Source organism: Antechinus flavipes, chromosome 2, assembly GCF_016432865.1.
Source record: "Antechinus flavipes isolate AdamAnt ecotype Samford, QLD, Australia chromosome 2, AdamAnt_v2, whole genome shotgun sequence".
Taxonomy (NCBI): Eukaryota; Metazoa; Chordata; class Mammalia; order Dasyuromorphia; family Dasyuridae; genus Antechinus; species Antechinus flavipes.
This window is the reverse complement of record NC_067399.1, coordinates 468,058,615-468,082,679: the sequence shown is the minus strand read 5'-3', so window position 1 is coordinate 468,082,679 and position 24,065 is coordinate 468,058,615. Positions and strand designations below refer to the sequence as shown.

Below are 24,065 nucleotides of genomic sequence, written 5' to 3'. Positions count from 1 at the left end.
CTATGGTGGAAGGTGCTATTGGCATCCAGAGAGAGAACTGTGAAAATTGAATAGGGAATAAAACATATTATTTTCACTTAAAAAAATAAAAATAAAAATAAAGTCCCTGTCAATTCTAAAATTCTATAATCTCAACAACTCTTGGTTTTTTCACTATGATGTGATCCTTGAGGGAAAGGATGATACAGATTTTATTTCTGTATTCCTAGCACTTACTCATTATCTGAGATATAGTAGGTACTTAAAAATGTTTGGTGGTTGAGTAGAATCGTGATTTTAGTGTTGCAAGGGACTTTGGAAAAGCATTTATTCACTTGGTAACATGGTGTCATAAAAAGGCATTAGGCTTGGAAGTCAGGAGACTTGCTTCAAATCTAGCTGTATGACCCTAGGCAAGTAATTTTATCCTGAGTTTCAGTTTCTCATCTGTTAACAGAAGCAATTTGGACCTTTAAAGTACCAGAATGGGAAAGCTATAGAAATGGAACTAAATAGACCTAGACAGACAGACAGGCAAACAGATAAAATAGACAGATAGATGGACGGACGGACGGACAGATGGAGGGATATATGGACGGATAGATAGACAGATAGCTAGATAGACTGACAGATGGACAAACAGAGAGATGGATGGATAGATAAGATGTCAAACTAACCAATAGGAAATGGTCATCAGGCTGGGTTGTCACAGAAGGCACCTCAATGAGTGTTTGCTTATGGTCCATATGTAACCTTGCTTTCTAGTTCCAGAATTTACTACCTATATGATCTTTCTAAAAGTAATTATAGAAAAGAGAAATGATAAATGTTGGAATGCATGTAGGAAAATTGGAACACTAATGCCCTGTTGAAGTTGTGAATTGATCCACCTATTCTGTAATTTGGAACTACTTTTAAAGGGTTATAAAAACCATGCATACCATGTGAGCAGTACTCTGGTATTGCTGACCATGTGAACCAGTAACACCAGCATTAGTTCTGTATCCTAAAGAGATTTTTAAAGGGGGTGAAATGGAGCAATGGAAAGAATCTATTTGTACAAAAATATTTACAGCAGCTCTTTTTGTAATGGCAAGAATTAAACGTTGAAGAGATAACCATCAATTGGGGGAATGAACAAACAGAACAAATAGTGGTATATGGTTGTAATGGAATACTATTGTACTATATGAGATAATAAGCAGGATACTTTCAGAAAAATCTGGAAAGACTTATACAAACTGATACAAAGTGAACTGACTAAAAACAGAACATTTGATACACAGTAATAGCAACATTGAACAATGATCATCTGCGAATAACCTAGCTATTATTAGTAAAAATAATTCCAAAGAACCCCAAAGAAAGAAATCATGGAGTCTAAATACAGATCAAAGCATACTTTTTTTCACTTCAATTTTTTTTCATGATTTTTTTGGGGAAGTTGTTTTTTACAAGATGACTATTACAAAGATGTTTTGCATGATTGCATATGTATGACTGTATCAAATTGTTTATCGTCTTAAGGAGAAGGAAGGGAATGAAATAATTTGGAACTCAGAATTTTTCTTTAAATAAATGTTAATTTTTTTTTACAAACAATGAGAAAAATAAAACATCATTAAAAAGTAAAAGTCACTTACCCTCTTTGAGCCTCAGTTACTTCATTTGTTCATTTGACTTCATGGGTCAATTATAAGAAAAGAACTTTGTAAGCCTTAAAGTGCTATGGACTTTCAAGGTTATTACTCTTCTTTTTAACAGAGATATTTAATAAAGACATTTCTAATAATATGGAAAAAATGTTCTAAATCACTATTGATAAGAGAAATGCAAATTAAGAGGTAACACTTTATACCTCTCAGATTGGTTAAAATGACAGGAAAAGATAATGATGAATGCTAGAGGGGATGTGGGAAGACTAGAACACTAATGCATTATTGGTGGAATTGTGAACAGATCCAACCATTCTGGAGAGCAATTTGGAACTATGCTCAAAGAGTTATCAAACTGAGCATACTCTTTGACCCAGCAGTGTTTCTGCTGGGTTTATATCCCAAAGAGATCTTAAAGGAGGGAAAGGGACCCACATGTGCAAAACTGTGGCAGCCCTTTTTGTAGTGGATAGAAACTGGAAACTTAGTGAATGCCCATCAGTTGGAGAATGGCTGAATAAATTATGGAATATGAATGTAATGGAATATTATTGTTCTATAAGAAATGATCAGCAAGATGATTTCACTGAGGCTTGGAGAGACTTACATGAACTGATGCTGGATAGTGAGTAGAACCCAAGAGAACATTATACACAGCAACAAAAAGATTATGTAGTGATTAACTTAATAAATATTTGCTTTTCATTTTTAATAATAGCTTTTTATTTTCAAAATACATGCAAAGATAGTTTTCAACAACTCAATGAAGTTATTTAGGCCAATTCTAATAGACTTATGACAGAGAGACTATCAGTATCCACTTATTCAGTGCCATACCAATCAAACTGCCAAAACATTATTTTATAGAACTAGAAAAAATAATAATAAAATTCATCTGGAGAAACAAAAGGTCAAGAATATCAAGAAATTAATGAAAAAATACAAAGGATGATGGCTTAGCAGTATCAAACCTAAAACTATATTATAAAGCAGCAGTAATTAAAACTATTTGGTACTGGCTAAGAAATAGAGTAGAGGATCAGTGAAATAGATTAAATACACATGATACAATAAGCAAGGCCTATAGCAATCCAGTATTTGATAAAGTCCCAAACTCTGACTTCTGGAATAAGAACTCACTATTTGGCAAAAATTGCTGGGAAAACCCCATACCAAAATAAAGTCAAAATGGATACATAATTTGGGCATAAAGAATGACACAATTTTAAATATATATATATAGAGAGATTTTTTTTAACAAACAATTGGGAAAAAATAAAACATCATTAAAAAGTAAAAGTCACTTAACCTCTCTGGATCTCAGTTTCTTCATTTGTAAAATACAGATATTTATACTTTACTACATGATTAATTGTAAGAAAAGAAATTTATAAGCTTTAAAGTTCTATGGACTTTCCAGGTTATTACTCTTCTTTTTAACAGATATACTAAATAAAGCCATTTCTAGTAATATGAAAAAATGCTGTAAATCACTATTGATTAGAGAAATGCAAATCAACGAAGTACCACTCCACACTTCTCAAACTGGTTAAAATGACAAGAAAAGATAATGATAAATGATGGAGGGGATGTGGGAAAACGGAGACATTGATGCATTGTTGGTGGAGTTGTGAGTGATGCAACCATTCTGGAGAGCAATCTAGAACTACCCCTAAAAGGTTATAAAACTGTGCATAACCTTTGACCTAGCAATGCCATTACTGGGTCTGTATCCCAAAGAAATCATAAAGGAGGGAAAAGGACCCACATATGCAAAAAAAAAAAAAAAAAAGTTTGTAGCAGCTGTTTTTGTGGTAGCAAAGAATTGGAAAAGAAGTGGATGTCCATCAATTGGGCAATGGTTGAATAAGTTGTGGTACATGAAAGTAATGGAATATTATTTTTCTATTAAAAATGATGAACAAGATGATGAAAGACCTGGCAAGATTTACACAAACTGATGCTAAATGAAACAAGCAGAACTAGGGATACTTTGTACACAATAACAGCAAGAATGTGTGATCAACTATAAAAAGCTTGGTTCTCAGTAGTTCAGTAATCCAAAGGAATCCCAATAGACTTTGGACTGAAAATGCCATCTACAATCAGAGAAAGAACTATGGAGACTGAATGTAAATCAATACATGGTATGTTAACTTCTTTTTTCTGTTTTTTTATCTCTCCCATGTTTTTCCCATTTGCTCTGATTTTTCTCTCCCAACATAATTCATAAAACAATGTGTATTAAAAATAAATAAACTAAAAAGAGAGAGAAAACATTATAAACAGCAACAAGATTATGTGGTGATTAACTCTGATAGACTTGGCTCTTTTCAACAATGATTGTGATAGAGTATCTGTATCTACACATCATAGTATTTTCACCTTTTTGGTGGTGGTGGTTGTTATTTGCTTGCTTTTTTTTTCCTTCTTATTTTTTCTCTTTGATGTGATTTTTCTTGTGCAGTATGATAAACGGGGAAATATGTTTAGAAGAATTGCACACATTTAACCTATATTGGATTCCTTGCTGTCTAATGGAGGGGCAAAAGGAGAAGAAGAAAAATATGGATCACAAGATTTTGCAAGGGTGAATGTTGAAAATTATCTTTGCATATATTTTGAAAATGAGAAGCTATTATTTAAAAAAAAAAACAAAGAAAGAACTTGCAATGGAGCTTTTTTTCTGTAGAAATGGGTAAGGGCTATGTATATGTCTATAAGTCAGGAAGGGTATGGAGGAGGAGCTGGAAATATATGGGAGGGGGCTCAGATCACAGTAGTTTATATACCTAGGCAAAGGGCTAGGTCTCATTCCATTAAGTCTTCGATAGAATCTTCAGGTAAGCAAGGGTGTGAGGAAATCAATATATATATTGGTATAAGGGGAATAAAGCACTGGACCTGGAGTCAGGAAGATCAGAGTTTTAAGTGGGCCTCAGACATTTATCAGCAGAGTAACCCTAGATTTGTCATCTGAACTCCTCCCCAGAGTTGCTTACAGCAGGCCCTAAAGGTTCTCCCTCCCTTCAGAGCCCATGTTATGGTACAGTGGAAAGAACAGTTGCTCTGGAGTTGGAGATCCTGGGTTTAAATCCCATTTCTGACGCCACCACCAACACCTCCTCCCTATGACCTTGAGCTCCCTGGGCTTCTCTTAACATATCTCTGATCTGTTCGATCTAATTTCCTAGGCCACAGGAATTTGCTGCCAATTTGTATCCTGATAGCTGATACTGCTAATGGAAATAAAAAGCTACTACAAGATGGAGTTATTTTTGAATTCAGGGTACAACTTGGTAATTCAGTTAGTCAGCTCAAGTCTACTGTCTGCTTGTCACTTGCTAGATTTTTAGTAGTCTAGCCCATGGCTTCCATTTGCAAAGCATCAAAACCCTGGATTCATAACACCTGAGTGAGAGAGACAGGGCAAGTTTCATCACCACCATTTTACACATGATGAACCAGGGATCCAGCTGTTTAAAGCTGGATGATCTTATTCTAGTCTTCACTCGCTTGAGCTCCAGATTCATCTCTAAAATGGGGCAGTTAGGTGAGGGCTGGAATTATATTTGTATTACATTCCTCAAAGTATTATTGTGAGGCTCATATAAGATCATAGAGATAATATATTTTGTAATCACAAAGCACTACACAAATATAAAGGGTTATGATTGTTATCCTTACCACTGTTTCAAATATTAATTCTTCTAAAGAAATAGGAAAGGATTTTGGTTCTCTAGTCATTTCACATGAATCATAGATTTGGAGCAATGTAGCCTCTCCTATAAACAATCCATTTTATAGATGGGGAAACTGAAGCCTAGTTTTTGTAACTATAAAATGAGGAGATTGAATTGGATGATCCCAAAGGACTCTTCCATCCTTAAATCTATGATCCCCAGAATGGACCTCAAAATAGACTTTTCAAACTAAAAAGAGCCTTAGGAATCATCCAGTCCATCTTAAGCAGAAGAATCTAAGGAGGTAGGGATAAGAACAGGATTTGAACTCAGTTCTCCTACTTTCAGTCCAGTGCTTTTCATACTACACCACCCTGCCTCTCTGTTGCCTGATCTTTTAGCAGGCCAAAATGCCTACTGGGATGATCAGACAAGTCTGTGGCTCCTTCAGTCTGACCACAAGAGCATGGCCACAGCAGGTAGCAAGCTGAGCATTTTTTGCTTGTCTTTTAAAAGTTCTCTCTGTGCATCTGGAAACACATTATTAGTGGTTCAGTTTGTGGTCAGGGAAAGTTTCCATCTCAGCTTGCTAACATCATTAAGGGTTGGTGTTTTCTCACTATGATGAAAGTGAGAAGAGAAAAAAAATCAGAAGAGTGGTTAACAAGAAACTATATTAACAACATCTTAGAGTATCAGGAAAGGTGCTTCCTGGAGGCACAGGAGACTATAAATAAAGCACAGTGTGAGGTCTGACAGGAAAGTATTACTCAAAGATGGAATCAGGGAAGGCTACCCAGACAGTTTCTGGATTTCAACTTTAAAGAGAAAGTTGGGCCAGCCCTAGCTTTTCCTCCACCATCCTGATTCTGCCCTTGAGTTCTGTATTAAAGAATAAATGGAAATTCAACAGACATGGAAAAATATTCAGGATATCTGGTTAAATAAAACAATTAGAGTTGACAATAAAGGAGAAAAAGAGAAGACTAGGTAAGACATAGATCAATTAGCAGAAGGAAGTGTGACGGACTGGACAAATGATTTAATCTCTCAAAGTGGTAGTTTCCTTTCCTGTAAAATAAAGAAGTTGGATTAAATGATCATTAAGTTTTTTTTCCAGATTTTATGAATATCCCTTAAAGACTGCTGAGTATGCATGTTAAGTGCTGAGATTAAGACAGAGAAGTCATATGTACCTATTTGAGCTTTACTTTTCTGCTATTTCCTAAGAAAAATATAGCAGATTAGGAAAAGTTTAAGCACTTTAACCAATGAATATATGCTGCTCTTCCTATAATCTCATGTCCACTAAGGACCTAAGAATCAGTTTAGTTCAACTATTTTTTCAACAGGCATCTGTGACTCCCACAAATAATCCCTTCAACCTCTGCTGAGAGCTAGTGATAGCAAATTCACTTCTAGAGATAGCCCATTCCACTTTTGGTCATCTTTCTTTGTTAGGAAGTAAATTTTTTTCCTCCTTTATGTTGCTGTTGTGTCGTTTATTCAATCGTGTCTTGACTCTTTGTGTGACCCTTTTTGGGGTTTTCTTGGCAAAAATACCGGAGTGGTTTGCCATTTCCTTCTGCAGCTCCTTTTACAGTGAGGAAACTCAGGCAAATAGAACTTGGTGACTTTCCCAGGGTCACACGGCTAGTGATGGAAGTCAGGAAGTCTTTTTGACCCTTTTTCCATTGTGTTCTATCCAACTGTCCTAGTTTTTGTTGTTTTCCTCCCTAACTTCAACAAAATTGAACTGAACTGACATCCCTTCCCTTTAAACGGGATTCCCTTCCTTTCCCCTTCCTATCACTGGTTCTGGCACTTTACATTCGTTTTGCAACATAATGCTCAGGTTACCAACACCAACACTCCTAGGTCCCAGGACAGACTTCGACCTAATGACCTTCTGAGGAAAATGCCCTCTAGAAGGGTTCCTTCCATTCAGTAGGCGTGTCCCTGCCGCAACCTCTCTAGCAGCGATGCGGGCGGTTCACATTTGTATAAATGATTCTCCTCTCCCCTTCTTCCTTCTGCCTGGGGCCCCAGAAGTGCAGGCAGGACCCCCATTTCGCCACCGTGATCATAGCCTGGCTCCAGTGGTCGGTGCGGTGCTACTCCTGCAGAGGACCTCGAGCTACAGCTCTAAGAGTGAAACGTCCTTCCCACGAAGGTCTGACTAAAGGCTACCGGGGACTAGGGCTAGGATGTCGAGAGCTCTCAGAAGCGGGAGCCATACAGCAAAACCTGGGGCTGTGATCACCAAAGGAAGGAGGCTTTTTCCATTCGGGCTCACTTTGTAAGCGAGCGTAAAGGGTGGCCAATCTTCCCGCAATGCTCCCCGCCCCCCGCCCCTTCTACTTACGCCCAGATAGCCTTAACAGAATCCGTTATCCCTCCCTTCCGCTGCCCCCAAAGCTCAGAGTAGTCCTCTTTCGAAAGCCGCCATCTGTCGCTCGGGCAGGCAAGAAAGATGCGACGCGTACAGACTGATCCGCTAGGCTCCGATGAGAGGGCTCGGCTATAGAAGAGCCAATAGGATGATGACTTTTAGACCTGGAAGGCACTTCAGCGCCCAATCCCTAGTCTTACAGATAAGAAAACTATAGCCTAGAAGGGCTGACCCAAAGTCACTTGTATGGTAGAGATGGCATTTGAACTCGGGATCTGTTACTCTAAATCCAATCAATGCTCATTCCACTGTGCTGCTGAAGACCCACACTACTCTTGTAGTAGTGAAGGAAGCAAACGGGTCATCCGGAAAGGGAGGCAAAGGGAGTTCTTGGAACTTGCAAAAGGGCTGAAGCACCAGGAACCTCTTGGACAGCGGATCACAAGCCTGGACCTTCCAAGAAGCCAGTACCCGACCTACCTGTATCAGTGGCAGCAGAGCTTTATTTCCTTTCCACAGGATATAAAGGAGTACCCCGACCCCGCCCACACGTCGGAAACTCAGGGCCTGAAAGTAGAGAAGACTCGCCCGCTACTTTCTTATAGATTAATAGACTAAAACGGGAAAAAGGATTCAACTCAGTTCAACAGCATTAGTTAAGTGCCTATTGTGTGTATGAGCTGTTCAATGAACTAAGAACAGAAAATTCAAAGACATGGCTCCTATTTTCATGGCCATTACCATGCTGATGACTGAATACACAGACATAAAACTAAAGACGTAGTCTGGTAAAGTGGAAAGAGCACCAGAAGTTGAAATCAGCGGTCTAGAGTTCAAATCCAATTCTGGTACCAAGGAAATCCTTAATCTGTTTGAAGCACGCGTAAAATATAGGGGATGGACTAGATGAACTTATCTAATAAGTATTTATTAAGCCCTTAGGTTCTAGGAAGTATGCTAGAAACAGGCACCAAAATGAAAGCCCTTGCCCTCAAGAAACTGACATTGGACTGGAGAAAACATGAATCCATGTGCTTAATGGGTAAGTGGAAAAAGATGGGGAAGGAGCAGGAAAGAGATGGAAAACATATTCCAAACTTGGGAGATAGTCTGTGCCTGATGCACCGAGATCTAAAAATGGAATGTGTAAGAACATTAAGATAAGGCTATAATTTAGTGTGCAGGAAAAAGTAATCAGGAACCAGATTGTAAATGGCTTTAAAAGCCAGATAATCGAGATTATACTTGAATCTAGAAAAGAGTGAACCCACTGGAGCATCTTGAACAAAGGAGTGACTCAGTCAGATCTGATTATCAATTCAGATTGACTAGAAACAGAAAGCAGGGAGATGATCAAGTTGTTAATGTCTGACCCTGTGACTTTATTTAGGGTTTTCTTGGCAAAGATAGCGAGGTGGTTTGCTTTCTTCTCCAGGTCACTTTACAGATGAAGAACTGAAGCAAACAGGGGTAAGTGACTTGCACAGAGTCACACTAGTCATGTTAGATTTGAACTCAAGAAAAGGAGTCTTCCTGAGTCCAGACCCAGAATGTATCAATTGGCTGTTGCAATAATCTTGGTGACAGGCGATAAGGACCTGAACTAGGGCAGGTTTATGTGACTTCAAGTGTAGAAAGAAAAGGAAATGAGAAAAGTTCTAGTGTAAGGCTTCTTAAAACTTTTTCCACTTGCAACTCTTGGCACGATAATTTTTTACATAACCCAGGTATATATATAAGTAATGTAAAACTGGTATAAAAATCAAACATTTACTGATAATAAATCATGACCTTCACATTCAGTTATAGGATCCACATGGGATTTTGAACCACAGTTTAAGAAGCTGGGTTCTAAAATGATCCAACCATTCTGAACAATAATTTGGAAGCTATAAAACTGTGCAAACTCTTTGATCCACTCATGTCACTACTGAGTCTATATCCTGCTTAGAGCATAAAAAAGGGGAAAGGACTCACAAGTGCAAAAATGTAGCAGCCCTTTTCGTGGTGGCAAGAATTGGAAATTGAATGGGTGTTCATCAGGTGGGAATGGCTGAATAACTTATGGTATATGAATGTAATGGAATATTATTCTTCTATAAGAAATGATCTTCTGAGCTAAACAAGCAGAACCAGGGATACATTGTACACAATAACAGCAATAATGTGCAATGATCAACTATGAATGATTTGATTCTTCTCAGTGGTTCAATGATCTAAAGCAATTCCCATAATCTTTAGACAGAAAATACCATTTGTATCCTGAAAAAGAACTAAGGAGACAATATAAACAAACACATGGTATGTTCATTTCTTTTTTTCTGTTTTTTTTTTTAAATCTCTCCTATGGTTTTTCCCTTTTGCTGATTTTTCTCTACCAACATGATTTATAAAGCAATGTGTGTTAAAAATAAATAAATGAATGAGAAGGAAAGAGAAAAGCAAAGGAGGAAAGGAGGGAGGGAAGAAAAGGAAGGAAGAGAAGAGAAGGAAGAGAAGGAAGGAAAGGAAGGAAGGAAGGAAGAGAAGGAGGAGGGAAGGAAGAGGAGGGAGGAGGGAAGGAAAAAAAGGGAGGAGGGAAGGAAGAAAGGAGGGAAGGAAAGGAAAGAGGGAAGGGGGACATATACACAGTAACATGTGTGTGATTGTGTGATCAACCATGATAGATTTAGCTCTTCTCAGAAACATTGTGATCCAGAAAATTCCAATAGACTTGGGATGGAAAATGCCTTTCACACCTAAGGAAAGAAATGTGAAGACTGAATACAGATTGAAGCATACTATTTTCACTTTTTTTTCTTCTTGTGCTTTTTCCTTTTCTGATTTTTCTTTCACATGAGTAATATGGAAATATTTAAAATGATGGTACATGCATAACCCATATCAGATTGATTGCTCTTGGGAAGGGGAGAGGGGAAAAAATATAGAATTCAAAACCTTACAAAATTGAATGTTGAAAACTATCTTTCCATATCATGGGGGGGAGGGGGGAAGAGAAATAATATTAAGTGGGGGAAAAAAAAAACTGGATTCTAGGGGAAGAACCAAAATTCTGATTGGAAAACTTCCAATAGCTTTTTCAGATTTCTATGATCCTGAAATATACAGTATTATCTATTAAATGCATTTGAAAATTGTAAATGAAATCCTGTGTGAGGTGGAAGATATCTTTAAGGGAAGTGGTGATAGACCCAGGAAATTAAGAGAAATCTTACTGGATAAGGGGATTTGGGTTTGGGCATTAAAGGATAGTTGAGAATTCAGGTCCTACTCTGATGCCCAAGATCTTGAGGGCTATATCAGCAAAGCAAACATTGGCAGGTCCTACCAAGATGGAAAGGGCAGACTGCAGGCAGATTATGAATACTTAGAATGGTATACAAAGACTGTGACCTAAAGGTAGGTTACCATACCCACACAAAATAAAGTCACAAGTCTTTTTAAGTCTTTCACAAATTTCTTTGCATTGCATTCTCCTGGACTTTACACAGATATGGGATATCTATAGCTGAGACTCTAAATGACATCTCATCAATGAAATCTTTGCCTGAATGTAATGACCTGCACACTTAGACTTTGTATTACTCTTGGTTTTACACTCTGATGCACTTACACCAATATTCCAGAATTGGATTTAATACTAAAGGACCTACAGCCTACCAATCCCATTCCTTATACTTACCTCCCCTGGATTTCAGTTTTCTCATCTGTAAAAGGATGTTAGATTCCATAACCTTCAAAGACCCTGCTAGCAATAAATATGTTCTCATTGATATGGGTCTTTTCTTCCAAAACACAGAACCCAATCACTTGTGCTTACCCATCCATCTTGTGTGCTTTCCTTAGTTTGCAAAAGGGGGCTCACTCAACATGCTGCTGATTTTTTTAGCCAGTGCAAACCATGAAAACAATTGATTCTCTTATTCTACAATGTTATGTATTATATTCTGTCTTACCCCTCTAGACTTCAGATCCCCTGTTGGCAGGCAATATTCTTGTCTTTGGACATCAAATCAAGTGCATAATGTTACACACAATAAGGCCTCAAAGAAAGTTCATTGTTGACTTTGAAATTAAACTTAATCTTCCTCCAGTCAGCTGCACAGTGCCTTCCTACATGATAAGAGCTTACTAAATGATTAAGGAATAAATGAATGGTAGGAGCCAACAGTTTGGCCACCTGAATTTCTAATTTAAAATTAACATAAGGGCTGAGAAGCCATGTGACAGTGATTGGGGAAAAGGTTCAGGTCTTCCTGACTCGGCTCAAATTTTGCCTCTAATACATATTAGCTGTGTGACTTCCAGCAATTTATTTAACTTTTTGGTAGTTCTATGAAACTTTCTTAAGACTAGGCATATTAGAGTTGCTGGACAATATCAATGGGAGATTCAAGACCTAAATAAAAGATGGAAAAACAATGTTTTTCTCTGGAAAAGTGAAGGAGATTATACAAGTTCAGAGAATTAAAATCTGGGAGGTGGGAAATCTACTCCTGGATATAGACAGTGGCTTACTAGAAGCAAGAGTACTGACTAAACTGTATTCTTCTTAAAGGCCTGCCTGTACTTTTTATTAGCATGAATTGAATTCAGAGCATATTTATGCAAACATAAGATTTGGGTGTTACAAACTGAATGACTCATAATAGGAAATAAATTTGATGTGTATGACACTCATCTAGCCAAATCGTTTTCCACAAAGTGGAATGTGATGTAATAGTAATTCATATACATACATATGTATGTATGTATGTATAGCACTTTTTAGATTTGCAAAGCATTTTCCTCACAATCACTCTATGAGATAAAAGTATAATTGTTTTCTCCATTTTATGGAGAATGGAAGTGGGGCTGAGACACTTACAAGAGATCTCATTCCATCTTCTCTATAAGAGTGTCCTCTCTGCAATCCCCGTTCTTTATCTTCAATCTCTCCTTGTTACTGGCTGCTTTCTTACAACTTACAAATGAGCCTGTTTCCTCAAGTTCAAAAAACCCTCATTGGTCCACCCATCTGTACTAGTTCCCATCCTGTTTCCCCTGCCTTTCATGGCTACCCTCTTCAAGGCAATGTTAAAAAGGGGTTTCCAACATACAGCCTAACACCTGACATCATCCTTTCACTGAAAATACCTTCTGCAAAGTTGCCCATGATCACTTAATAGCCAGACCTCTTCCTAATTCTCATCTTCGTTGTCTGGGCAGCCTTTAACACTCTCTTCATATTCTCTCCTCTAAGATTTCACATTGCTCTTTTCAAATTCTCCCGCCTCACTTATCCTGATGCCCCAGATGAACATTCATCCAGGTCATGCCCACTAACATAGAGGCACAAGCTCTTCTCTTATTTCTCTAAACTATTTCACATGGTGGTCTTATCAGTTCCCATGGATTCAAATGACATCTCTGCTGGTAATTCTCAAATCTACTGTTGGCTAGCCTTAATTGCTCTGCTGAACTCATCTCCTATCTCCAAATGATCACTGGACATCTCAAACCGGATGTCTGTTAGACATCTTAGCACAGCCAAAATTAAGTATATCTTTCTTCCCTAAATTTTCCCTTCTCCTAACTTTTCTATTACTGTTGAAGGTACCATTATCTAAGTCACCCAGGTGAACAAACAAGTTGTTATCCTTGATTTTTCACTCTCTCCCATCCTCCCCATGTAAATTTTAGTTTTTTCTAACATCTTTCTTAATTTGTCCTACTCTGTGTTGTTTCCCACCTTAGAATATGGGCTCCTTGAAAACAGGAACTGTCTTTTGTCCTTCTTTGTATCCCCAGAATTTAAAATAATGCCTAGTCCATAGGAGACATTTAATAAATGCTTACTGAATGGAAAGTGCTACCCCATCATCACCTGGCTAGGGGGGTTTCCAATCAAACTGAGATTCTCAGCTGTTGAAGTGATCTGACATATTTTCTTAACAGCACCAATGTTTTACTTGTAGAAATATCAGTCTGATTAAATGTCCTAAGTCATGAGAACCTGAAGCCAGGTCCTCCCTCACACAATTAGCAATTAGCTAATTGGGTAAGTTGTTTTATCTAAAAGAACATTAGTTTTCTCAGCTGTAACAAAATAACACCTAATTTTCAAGGTTATTTTGAGGAACAAATAAGCATTTTTCAAAGCTTAAAACCCCATGTAAATTCCATTATCATTACTACTGCTACTACTGCTACTGCTACTGCTACTGCTCCTGCAGCTGGGCTGCTGCTGCTATAAGATCAACCAATTAAATTCATTCAGTAGTCAAAACACAACATGCTCTAGAAAATACAGCTAATAGCTATAGATAATAAATTGGTCTCCAAAAAAAGGCCAATATATACATAATTCTAAGTTCTTAATATAAAGTATTGCCATATATAAGGAGGACTAATTTTAAAATTTAAATTTAAAATTAAAACTTTTAAAATTAACTCTGCTTGAGTCCAAAGAGAGTAAGGGACTCTTTATCAAGCAAAAGTTTTTTCATATGTCCTTGTTGTGAATAATATGCTGTTTATAGCTCAGTTAGAGGGCCTTCTCAATCAAATATTTGGTCTTCAAAAGAAAGACCAACAATTCAAGTTATATTGGTAAGAATGCCCATTATCCAAGTTCTAATGAATGGGGCAGTTCATTGACTTGGTCCATGGGTACACATCCTGAATAATCACTATAGACAGACAATGAGATCGTCAGGAATGGAATAGGCAAAGCAAGCTAGATCATATTTGGGAAATAGTGCTTTCACAATGATTTCAAACTTCTTACTTCCACAGAAGCTCACTTCTAAATAGTATTTCCCCATGAAATGCTATATGGTTACCAATTAGGTACCAACCACTACAATATCAGACAGAATCAAAATTACACATAACCCAAAAGACAATGGAAAGCGGCACTGTGGGTCTCAATAAAGGTGCAAACTTTTACTTATTTATATGCAAAAAGTAGTTTGAAAAATACCATCTACAAAGGCCTCATTTCCAAAACATAGAGAATTGACTCTTAATTTATAAGAAATCAATCCATTCTCCAGTTGATAAATGGTCAAAGGATATGAACAGACAATTTTCAGAGATATGAAATTTCCCCTTATTACTGCTTTGGCTGCATCCCATACATTTTGGTATGATGTCTCATTATTATCGTTTTCTTGGGTGAAGTTATTAATTATGTCTATGATTTGCTGTTTCACCCAATCATTCTTCAGTATGAGATTATTTAGTTTCCAATTATTTTTTGGTCTACTTTCCCCTGGCTTTTTGTTGAATGTAATTTTCATTGCATCGTGACAGACAATTTTCAGATAAAGAAATTGAAACTATTTCTAGCCACAGATGCTCCAACTCATTATTAATCAGAGAAATGCAAATTAAGACAACTCTGAGACACACCTCTCAAATTGGCTAGAATGACAGGGAAAGATAATGCAGAATGTTGGAGGGAATGTGGGAAAACTGGGACACTGATACATTGTTGGTGGAATGTGAATACATCCAGCCATTCTGGAGAGCAATTTGGAACTACACTCAAAAAGTTATAAAAATGTGCATACCCTTTGATCCAGCAGTGTTATTACTGGGATTATATCCCAAAGAGATCTTAAAGAAGAGAAAGAGACCCAAATGTGCAAAAATGCTTGGGCAATCCTTTTTGTAGTGGCAAAAACCTGGAAACTGAGTGGATGCCCATCAATTGGAGAATGGCTGAATAAATTGTGGTATATGAATGTTGTAGAATATTATTGTTCTGTAAGAAACGACCAGCAGGAGGATTTCAGAAAGGCCTGGAGAGACTTACATGAACTGATGCTGAATGAGATGAGCAGGACCAGGAGATCATTATATACTTCAATATCATATGATGATCAATTCTGATGGACATGGCTTTCTTCAACAATGAGATGAACTAATAAATCAGTTCCATTTGTTCAATAATGAAGAGAACCAGGTATACCCAGGGAAAGAACTCTGGGAAATGAGTGTGAACGACAACATAGTATTTTCAATCCCTCTGTTTTTGTTTACTTGCACTTTTGATTTCCTTCTCAGGTTAATTTTACCTTATTTCTAAGTCCAATTGTTCTTGTGTAGCAAAATAACTGTATGAATATGTATACATGTATTGTATTTAACATATACTTTAACATATTTAACATGTATTGGTCTACCTGCCTTCTGGGAGAGGGTGTCGAGGGAAGGACGGAAAAAGTTGGAACAGAAGGTTTTGCAAGGGTCAGTGCTGAAAAATTATCCATGTATATATCTCGTAAATAAAAAAAAAAAACATCTACTACATGAATGCTCATTACATGAGTAAGAAATAAGCTATGCATTTCTACTCTCCAATTATTAAAAGAATTAGAGACTTTCATTATTTTGAAATGTTTTTTTCTGGTGCATTAAGAGAAAGATAAAATCACAAAGGATAGGAACATAAATATGAGGTCCCAGATGCATTAAAGTATTGTAGCTTGAATTTAATTTTTAACAGTTCCCTTCTAAAGTTATATGTATTCCATAAAAAGAAAGGTCTGTGAAGGAACAGTTTTAAAAATTTTCCTATTTCCTTACCTTTATGTCTTATCTGAAAGGTAGGATGATGTTTGAAAGGAAGGGTTCCATATCTGTAGTTTTTCTCAACTGAAATGACTAAGTGTGAATTCAGAAAATTTAGCTATAAGAGCTCACACGTATAAAACATTCTGCATACATTCATTGTTTTGAGTATCACAACTCTGTATAGTAAGTAGTATGAACATTATTCTCTCCCTTTCATAAATAAGGCAACTAAAGCTCAGGGAGAATGATTTGTTCAAGGTTATATAACTACAAAGTGACAGTGGTATAACTTAAAACTACTTTTTGATTCTAAAAAACCAATATTCTTTCCATTAAACCAAACTGTCTTTAATGGTGTCTACTTCTATAATCAAAACTAAGTCATACAATTTTCAACAAGTTGAATTGCTTCATATCTTCTGTAATTAGGGACAGAAACTGTGCTAAAAGTGAAACATTTGTCTTCATGATTTTAAAGCTAGTTTTTTAAAATCACATAAACCAATACCTGTTCTATCTTATTTTATAGAGCAGGAAACTGAAGCCCAAAGAGGAAACCTGGCCAAAGTCAAGAAGTCAGAAAAACTGGAATTTGAATCCAATTTTCCAAATGGAAATCTCAGGCTGTTAAACATTAAAAGTGGAAGAAAGCTTACTTCGGCCTTGAACCTTGTTCAGCTTCTTCATTTATTATTAGGACCATAATTCTTGTATTATTTGTGCTCTATAGACTTTAAATTGCTACAGAACTATGACCTACAATTAGCAATATTCAGTCACATGGAAAATTAGAGGTAAAGCCAAGACTAGAACTTGGTCTTTTTTATTCCCAGGTCAGTGTTCCTTTTTTCCATGATAGTCATGTAGCCTGCCTCTCAAATTCCTTCTTCCAAAACACACATTTTCAAGTGTTCTTAAGGAAAAAGTAAGTGTGAATTCATGAAGAACAATAATATTTACAACTCAAAAAATTTTCAACAATGCTTATAAGACAAACTATATAATATGATGATGGAAACAAACTCCAGGGAGTTAAACTGCTCTCCTTTTTTAATCAGTTTTACAGAATGATATAATACATTAATAATCACATTAGAGACAAGACGAGTTTCCTGTAGGTATACAAGATTGTGCAAGCTCATTAATTTAGATTTATAGAAAGGCTTTACCAGTTTCAGAGAGGAGAGGCAGTACAAAGCTTTTCAGTACAGGAGAAGCACACAATACACAACACGGAATATTCAGCAGAGATGAAGTCTAAAACCATACAGCCATACTGACTGTTGTTGGCTAGATACAAAACACTCTCTTTTTGAAGTCTGACCTCCTGTTTGGCTACTACCAAAAAAGTCCTGCCATATCATTGGCTATACCACTGGTCTTCAACTGACCACACAACTCTTTGACTTCATTAACATGCAGCTTTCTAAAGAAGAGCAAAGCTATTCTTGACTGAGGACCCATTTCTGGTATTGTTTACATTCTATAATATATTCAGTTATCATTAGTCTGGCAAAGAGCTCCCAAACATTTTGGCATTCAACATTTTTTCAAACACCGACTGTCAATCTTTAAAAAAAAAAAAAAAAAAAGAAAAAGCTTCAGCTAAAAAGACTGTTTTTGAAACTGTTCTTTTCAAATTATGGCAGGTACATTCAAAATTCTTCAGAATAATCTTGCTCAAATAAAAGAAACTAAAAATAGGGGAGACGCAGACTTTCTCTCAAAAAATGAAGGTGGGCGTAGAGGAGAAGAAACATTTAAACAACATTTTTAAAAATTATACAGCATATCAAGAGGAATAGCTCTAACAATGGAATTCCTGTTGGGCTCTGATAACCCTACAGCTCTTGGGCAGTTCTAAGAAGAGCAGTGATACTGAGAAGTCATCCACTCAAGCTCAGGACAAGAGAACACGGTGGGGGTGGAGGGGGAAGAATCTCCCTGAGCCAACTCCGTGGGCTGACTGGTTCAGTTTTCTGGTCAGTTCTTTAGGTTGACTGGCCAATACAAATATCCACAACTAAGAAGACATGTCAACCTTAGCAAATGCAACCCAAGACCTCTTGAGGTATTAAGGGTAGTTCATGAAGGGTCCTAACTCCAAACCCAGCTTTCACATCATATTGGTTATTTCTGGTAAATTTGGTCTATAACCAGAAAGAATAATTCCTTAAAAAAAAAAGACCTCAGGATTTAGTCTTTTTAATATTTAGCCATCCTATGAGACAAAAAGCTTATTCCTAATGAGAGCTACTACCATTTGTCATGTAATCAAATGAACAAATTTCTACTCTTTTTCCTTCCACCTTTACCTTCATCTAGGGGGAGAAACAACCATTTTTATACATTTCATTGACCTTTGTTTGGAAAAAAATTTTGCGGCATTCTAAACAAGTTTATAGCTTCCAAAGTTTTGTTCCTATAGCTAAAGATTCTCGTATCAAAACAGAATAGCAAAACAAAATAGCTGTTGCTATTGTGGTTGTTGTTTAGGGAGAGAAGGGGCCTTCTTATAGCTTCTTGTTTGGGTTATTTTTTTTTCTTTTTGACTTAGACACTTTTGTGTTCAACTACATGAAAAAAAATCACCTTCCTATAGATATACAATATGAAGAATATTTAAAAGTTACATCAGAAAAAGATATCTATGAGTGACAAAACCTACTTTGTATTACATTTATCAAACAATGTTTTTATATAAATAACTTTCAATAATCAGGGTTGAGAAGTTTTGTTGTTTTTTGTTTTGTTTTGTTTTGGTTTTTGGGGGGGAGTTAAGAAAGAGATTAACAGCTCTTTTTTGAAATTCTGATGTAAACCATAAAGAGAAAACTCCTTTTACAGAAGGACTGGGGAAAACTCAAAATCTTTAATTATGTTTCTTTTACTCAATTTTTAGAAGCAAATAAAAATCAGTTTTGTTTTCAAGTGGGAAAAAAATTAGGACTATAAAAGAGGTCTAGAAATCATACTAACCAAACCCATCATTTTACAGATGAAGAAACTAAAGCCTAGAGAGAAATGACTTGCCTAAAGTCCCACAGTGGCTAAACAGAAGTATCAGGATTGAAATACCAGTCTTCTAATCCTAAATTCAACGTTCTAACTACAAGGTTAATTTTGCAAGACTCCAGTGTGAATCAGTGTCCCAACTTAATACTCACTGTGAACTCATTCAGCGTGAAAAATGAGGTTCTAAGTTCCTTCACACTAATGCTCCATTTTAAGTTATTGGAAGAAAAGTCAGTACAAATCTTCAAAGCATATATTAGATTACTATTATAAACCCATACTACTTCTTTTCCCTTCCCCTCAAAACACACATACACACACACACACACACACACACACACACACACACAACCAACCAAATTGTACTGACTCCCATGCTTAAATATCAATAAAATAACAAAACCTGACACTGAACACAATTAGATCATTGTTGATCTGAAATAATTCTTGTCTGTGAAGTTTCTAGAATGAACATGTTAACTATTTCTTGAATGAAGTCTCTAATACCAATTTGCCAAAAACCTCCCCTGATAGGACTAAGAGTATTGTCATCATCTCTATCACAAATGAAAAAGAATGTATAACCACAGAAACTGAATTTCTACGGTGTGCTTACTATGGGCTCAAGCATTTGCATAAACTACAGGTAGACAGCTACTAAATAAGGCAAATTCTATTGCTCCAGCACTTTAATACTATGCCTCCAGTCAAAATTATAAAGAGATGAAATTTTTACCCCACTCTCCACCCTCTCTCCAAAGCAATAACTTTATGTAAGTTCATTTCTGAATCCCATAATTTTCACATTGATGATAGAGAACAGATTTTAACAGTCCCTGGGACAAGGGAGCAGTCAATGCACGAGGAAACAAATATTTCTCATTAAATTATCAAAATCAAATACCATTACAATTGACTTTTAAAATACAATGGAAATAAGTTGACCGGCTGAATCTTAGAAATCTTATCATACAAATATGTTTGGGTTTTTTCATTTGTTTTTGGTAATGGTATACATAACAGATTTTGACCTATAATAAACAAAGGCAACTGTGATAGGCACAGCCTAGGAAACAGTATACTGTACACATTTGTATTTTGTTGATTTTTTAAAAACTTAAATGAAGGATGAAAGTTTAGCAGTATTAGTTTAACGTGTTCACCCATTAAAAACAAACACCTAACTCTACACCTACTTCTACATAACTTGATATCTTCAAGTAAATGAACAGAAAAGGGAGAAGGGTAGAATAAAGTCATTTTCCCTCAGTATTTTAGAAATGTCAAACAGCACATTCTAAAGAAAGAGAACAGACTGTGTCTTTCCTTGCTCATGAAAGGCTAGCTATTACATCCTTATCCAAGGGCAAGCAATAAAAATACTTTAGGGAACAAGGTGGTACTATTAGCATTAAGAAGCTGACTCAGCTCTCCATTATGTAAAAGAATCAGTATCTCCATTATGTAAAAGAAGTGATTATTATCTATACTGAGAAATAACAGAAGTACAAAATAAAACCAGCCAGTGATCACTTATATACAAGACATGTGCTTAATGCTGTCAAGGTCCTGCTTGGTCAACTTCTCAGGCACCAAAGACAATCTGTCAGCTTAATCATCTAAATGAAAAGAAAGACACATTTTGCTAGAAGAAAGGAGAAAATAATAGAAATCTGCCCAAATACCCTGACATGGTGCCTATTTATGAATATATATGTATGTGTGTATATATATATATTATATATACATATATATAAAATATATATATATTTTTATAAGAACAGTGTGATTTGTTAAAATATTTTATGACTAGTAAAACCTGCACCACTAGAGCAGACAATACAAAGAACACTTAGTAAAAAAAACGCCATTCACTGAATCCCCTGGCGTATGCATTCAATGTGAATAATCAATCAAAACATATATTACAATTTAAGGTTCATAAGGAGCTCTGTCTGAGATTTGTACAGTATACACAATATTTCAGAAGAAAAATATTACAATAAGGTATCTGATATTTACTATTCCTTTCTATAGTCAGTGCTTATCTCTAGACACAGTCCATTTATTTTATAAGCAAGTTCCCAAACCTTCATGGTGAAAGATCCAAAAACTGACACTTGCCATCAACTGTAGCACTGAATGTATCAAACTCTTGGAAAGTTCAATAAACTACATTGTATTTTAATAAATATTTATGGTTTTTTTTGTTTTAAGCTCAACTTAGGTTCTTTTGAGGAAACCATATCACAACAGGGTTATGACACAACCTACTGTCAAGACACAGAAGTTCCTTGTTTATGAAAGTCAGAAGATGTCCATAGTACAACAAATATAAATATATATATTTACATTTCCTTCTCAGCTTCTCAATTTAGGTATACAGACTTAGATATAATGCCACTAATGTTTCAAATATTATAAACCTTCAAGTTCAGAGGGTGTTTTCTTGCCAACACTAGATATCTTAAAAGAGGTGACCTGGTCCTTTTTTTTTTTTTTTTTTTTTTTTTTTAAGAAAAGGAAAGAATAGCTATCCATGAATGATGACCTAGGAATTTTCCCAAGAGGTTTTTATATTCCAAAATACCTGAAAAATGTGGTCCCTTTTTGCAGCTCTACTTAGAATGGGGAGAATAAAATATGCAACCCAGAAATGGGAATAATGGGGGAAAAACAAAGAAAAGAAAACCTGCTAGTTATCTCATTAATCTGTTTAGTAAAGATCTGGTTGAAAATGCCTGAACTCTGTACAATATACAAGGACAATTTTCAGCCTGCTAAGCAGCTGGTGAATATTATTTAAGAAATTCTGCTCCCCTTAACAGTCTGCCTGCCCAAGCAGGCTTCAGAGTAGGTCACTTCCGGTCATCAATGGTTTTAATGAATTCAACTGCTGCTGTGAATTGCATCCACCAATATGATTCTTCTCCAGATAGACAGTTAGCATAAAAGCTACTGATGTACTGAACAGTAGACAGTAAACAGGGCGGGTTTGCCTGGAGGAAAAACAACAAATACAAATTAATCTAAAGATTAACCATAAATCTTTAGCACTTAAAGAATTATGATATGCTTCTCCCCAGAATTATCTGTCAAGGAGGCTAAGTATTACAGCCAAAGACACTCCCAGATGGTTGTTTTTCTTTTTCTTTCTATTCAAGTAGTCAAGTGGTACAGTAAATAGGTACCAAACCTGAAATGTGGACAACTCAAGTTCAAGCCTGACCTCTGACACTTACTACCGTGTTTCCCCGATAATAAGACACTGTCTTATTAAAAAAAATTTTTTTTGGACAGAAAAACACCAGAGGGCTTATTTTCAGGGGAGGGCTTATTTTAATCAAATCACTGGAGAAGAACAGGATGACGCGCTCACTGCTGCAGCTCTGATTGGATGCAGCTTGTAGCGCAGGGGATCACCTTCACTACAGCAGCAATCTCAATAGGGCTTATTTTCGGGAGAGGGCTTATTTTAGAGGAATCTTACACAGTAAGGGGAGGGCTTGTTTTCGGGATTGGTCTTATTATCAAGGAAACACGGTAGTTGTGTGACCTTAAGCAAATCACTTAGGACTCCCTGAATTTCCTCATCTGTAAAATGGAGATAAGAACAAAACCTTCCTCCCAGGCTTGTCATGTGGACCAAGTAAGATATTTGTCAAGTACACAGCATAATGTTGGGCACATAATAAGCGTTATACACAATTAGGTATTATTAAAATTAATAACTTATTGTTATTGTTACTTCATAAACAGAATCCAGATGGATTTTTTTCCTCTCTGTTAAAAATAGTTTTCCACATAGTTTAAAAAACAATATCAAAAGTACAAGAAGAGACAGGAGTGCCTAAAGAGGTCAGCTAAAAATGACAAGGAAGATGTCATATGAGGTCACTTTACTAAGTATTTCTGCTGGACTTTTTTTCTGTTACACAGAAGAGTCAAATCTGCTCTCTGCCCTCCACAAAAATTCCCATGTTGCAAAGACAAAAGGTATGAAAGACTCACTTTTTAAGACAACCTGGGAACGGTACTGGATTACAAGCTCTATAAGCTATATTAAACTTATGTCACTGGCCAAAAATCCAAAAAAGCTAATGGGGCCTTAGCCTCCATTAAGAGGAACAGCAACTAGCAAAGAACTAAGGAGGTGACAGTCTTTTTCTATTCTGCCCAAATCAGAGAACAGAGGGAGTTCACTATTAAGGGAAAGATTATTTTAGGAAGTTCACTGGTAAAATTTCAGGAGGAAGACAATCACAATAGTAAAAGGTTTTGTGATTGCACCTTATGAGAATCAATTGAAGGAAATTATAAGCTTGAGTCTGGTGGAAAGAAAATTTAGGAATAACACAGATGTTTTTAAGTAAATGAAAGGCTTAAATGTCTTTAGAGAAGTAGGTAGAAGTTGTAAAAGTTGTAAAAAGGAAAATTTGGGGTTCATGAACACTAAATAGAATGAGCCACTTAAATAATATTTCTCCTTGTTAAAAGTGGTCAAGCAAAAATTAGATGACCACTTGGGAATTATATAATGGAAATACTTTTCAAAGTCCCTTTTTATCTCTGATATTTTGGGCTCTTTTAATCTCCTCTCCAATATTAGGTGGCTTTATCTTAGCTCACTGGCAGTTATGTATCCTATGTACAATAAAAAAGGATTCTTTTCCTAGGTCCAGCAGTAAGCTAAACTCACTTCTCTGTGTTCAGACCAATGAATGAATTATCCTCTAATTCTTCTCTCTCATGTAGTTTAGATTCATAAAAGAAAAAAAG

The 24,065-nt window shown here is 36.2% G+C and overlaps 1 protein-coding gene across 8 annotated transcripts in view; it reads right to left on the bottom strand.

Annotated features, from left to right (window-relative positions):
- Positions 1-21,441: 21,441 nt before the first annotated feature.
- Positions 21,442-24,065, bottom strand: part of GAPVD1 (GTPase activating protein and VPS9 domains 1) — an 88,368-nt gene continuing 85,744 nt past the window's right edge. For all 8 annotated transcript variants that reach the window (XM_051979640.1, XM_051979643.1, XM_051979637.1 and 5 more), the window contains one exon: positions 21,442-22,285. In XM_051979640.1, the coding sequence (XP_051835600.1) occupies positions 22,145-22,285 (141 nt within the window). In that variant the 3' untranslated portion in view covers positions 21,442-22,144. The remainder of the gene's footprint in view (positions 22,286-24,065) is intronic.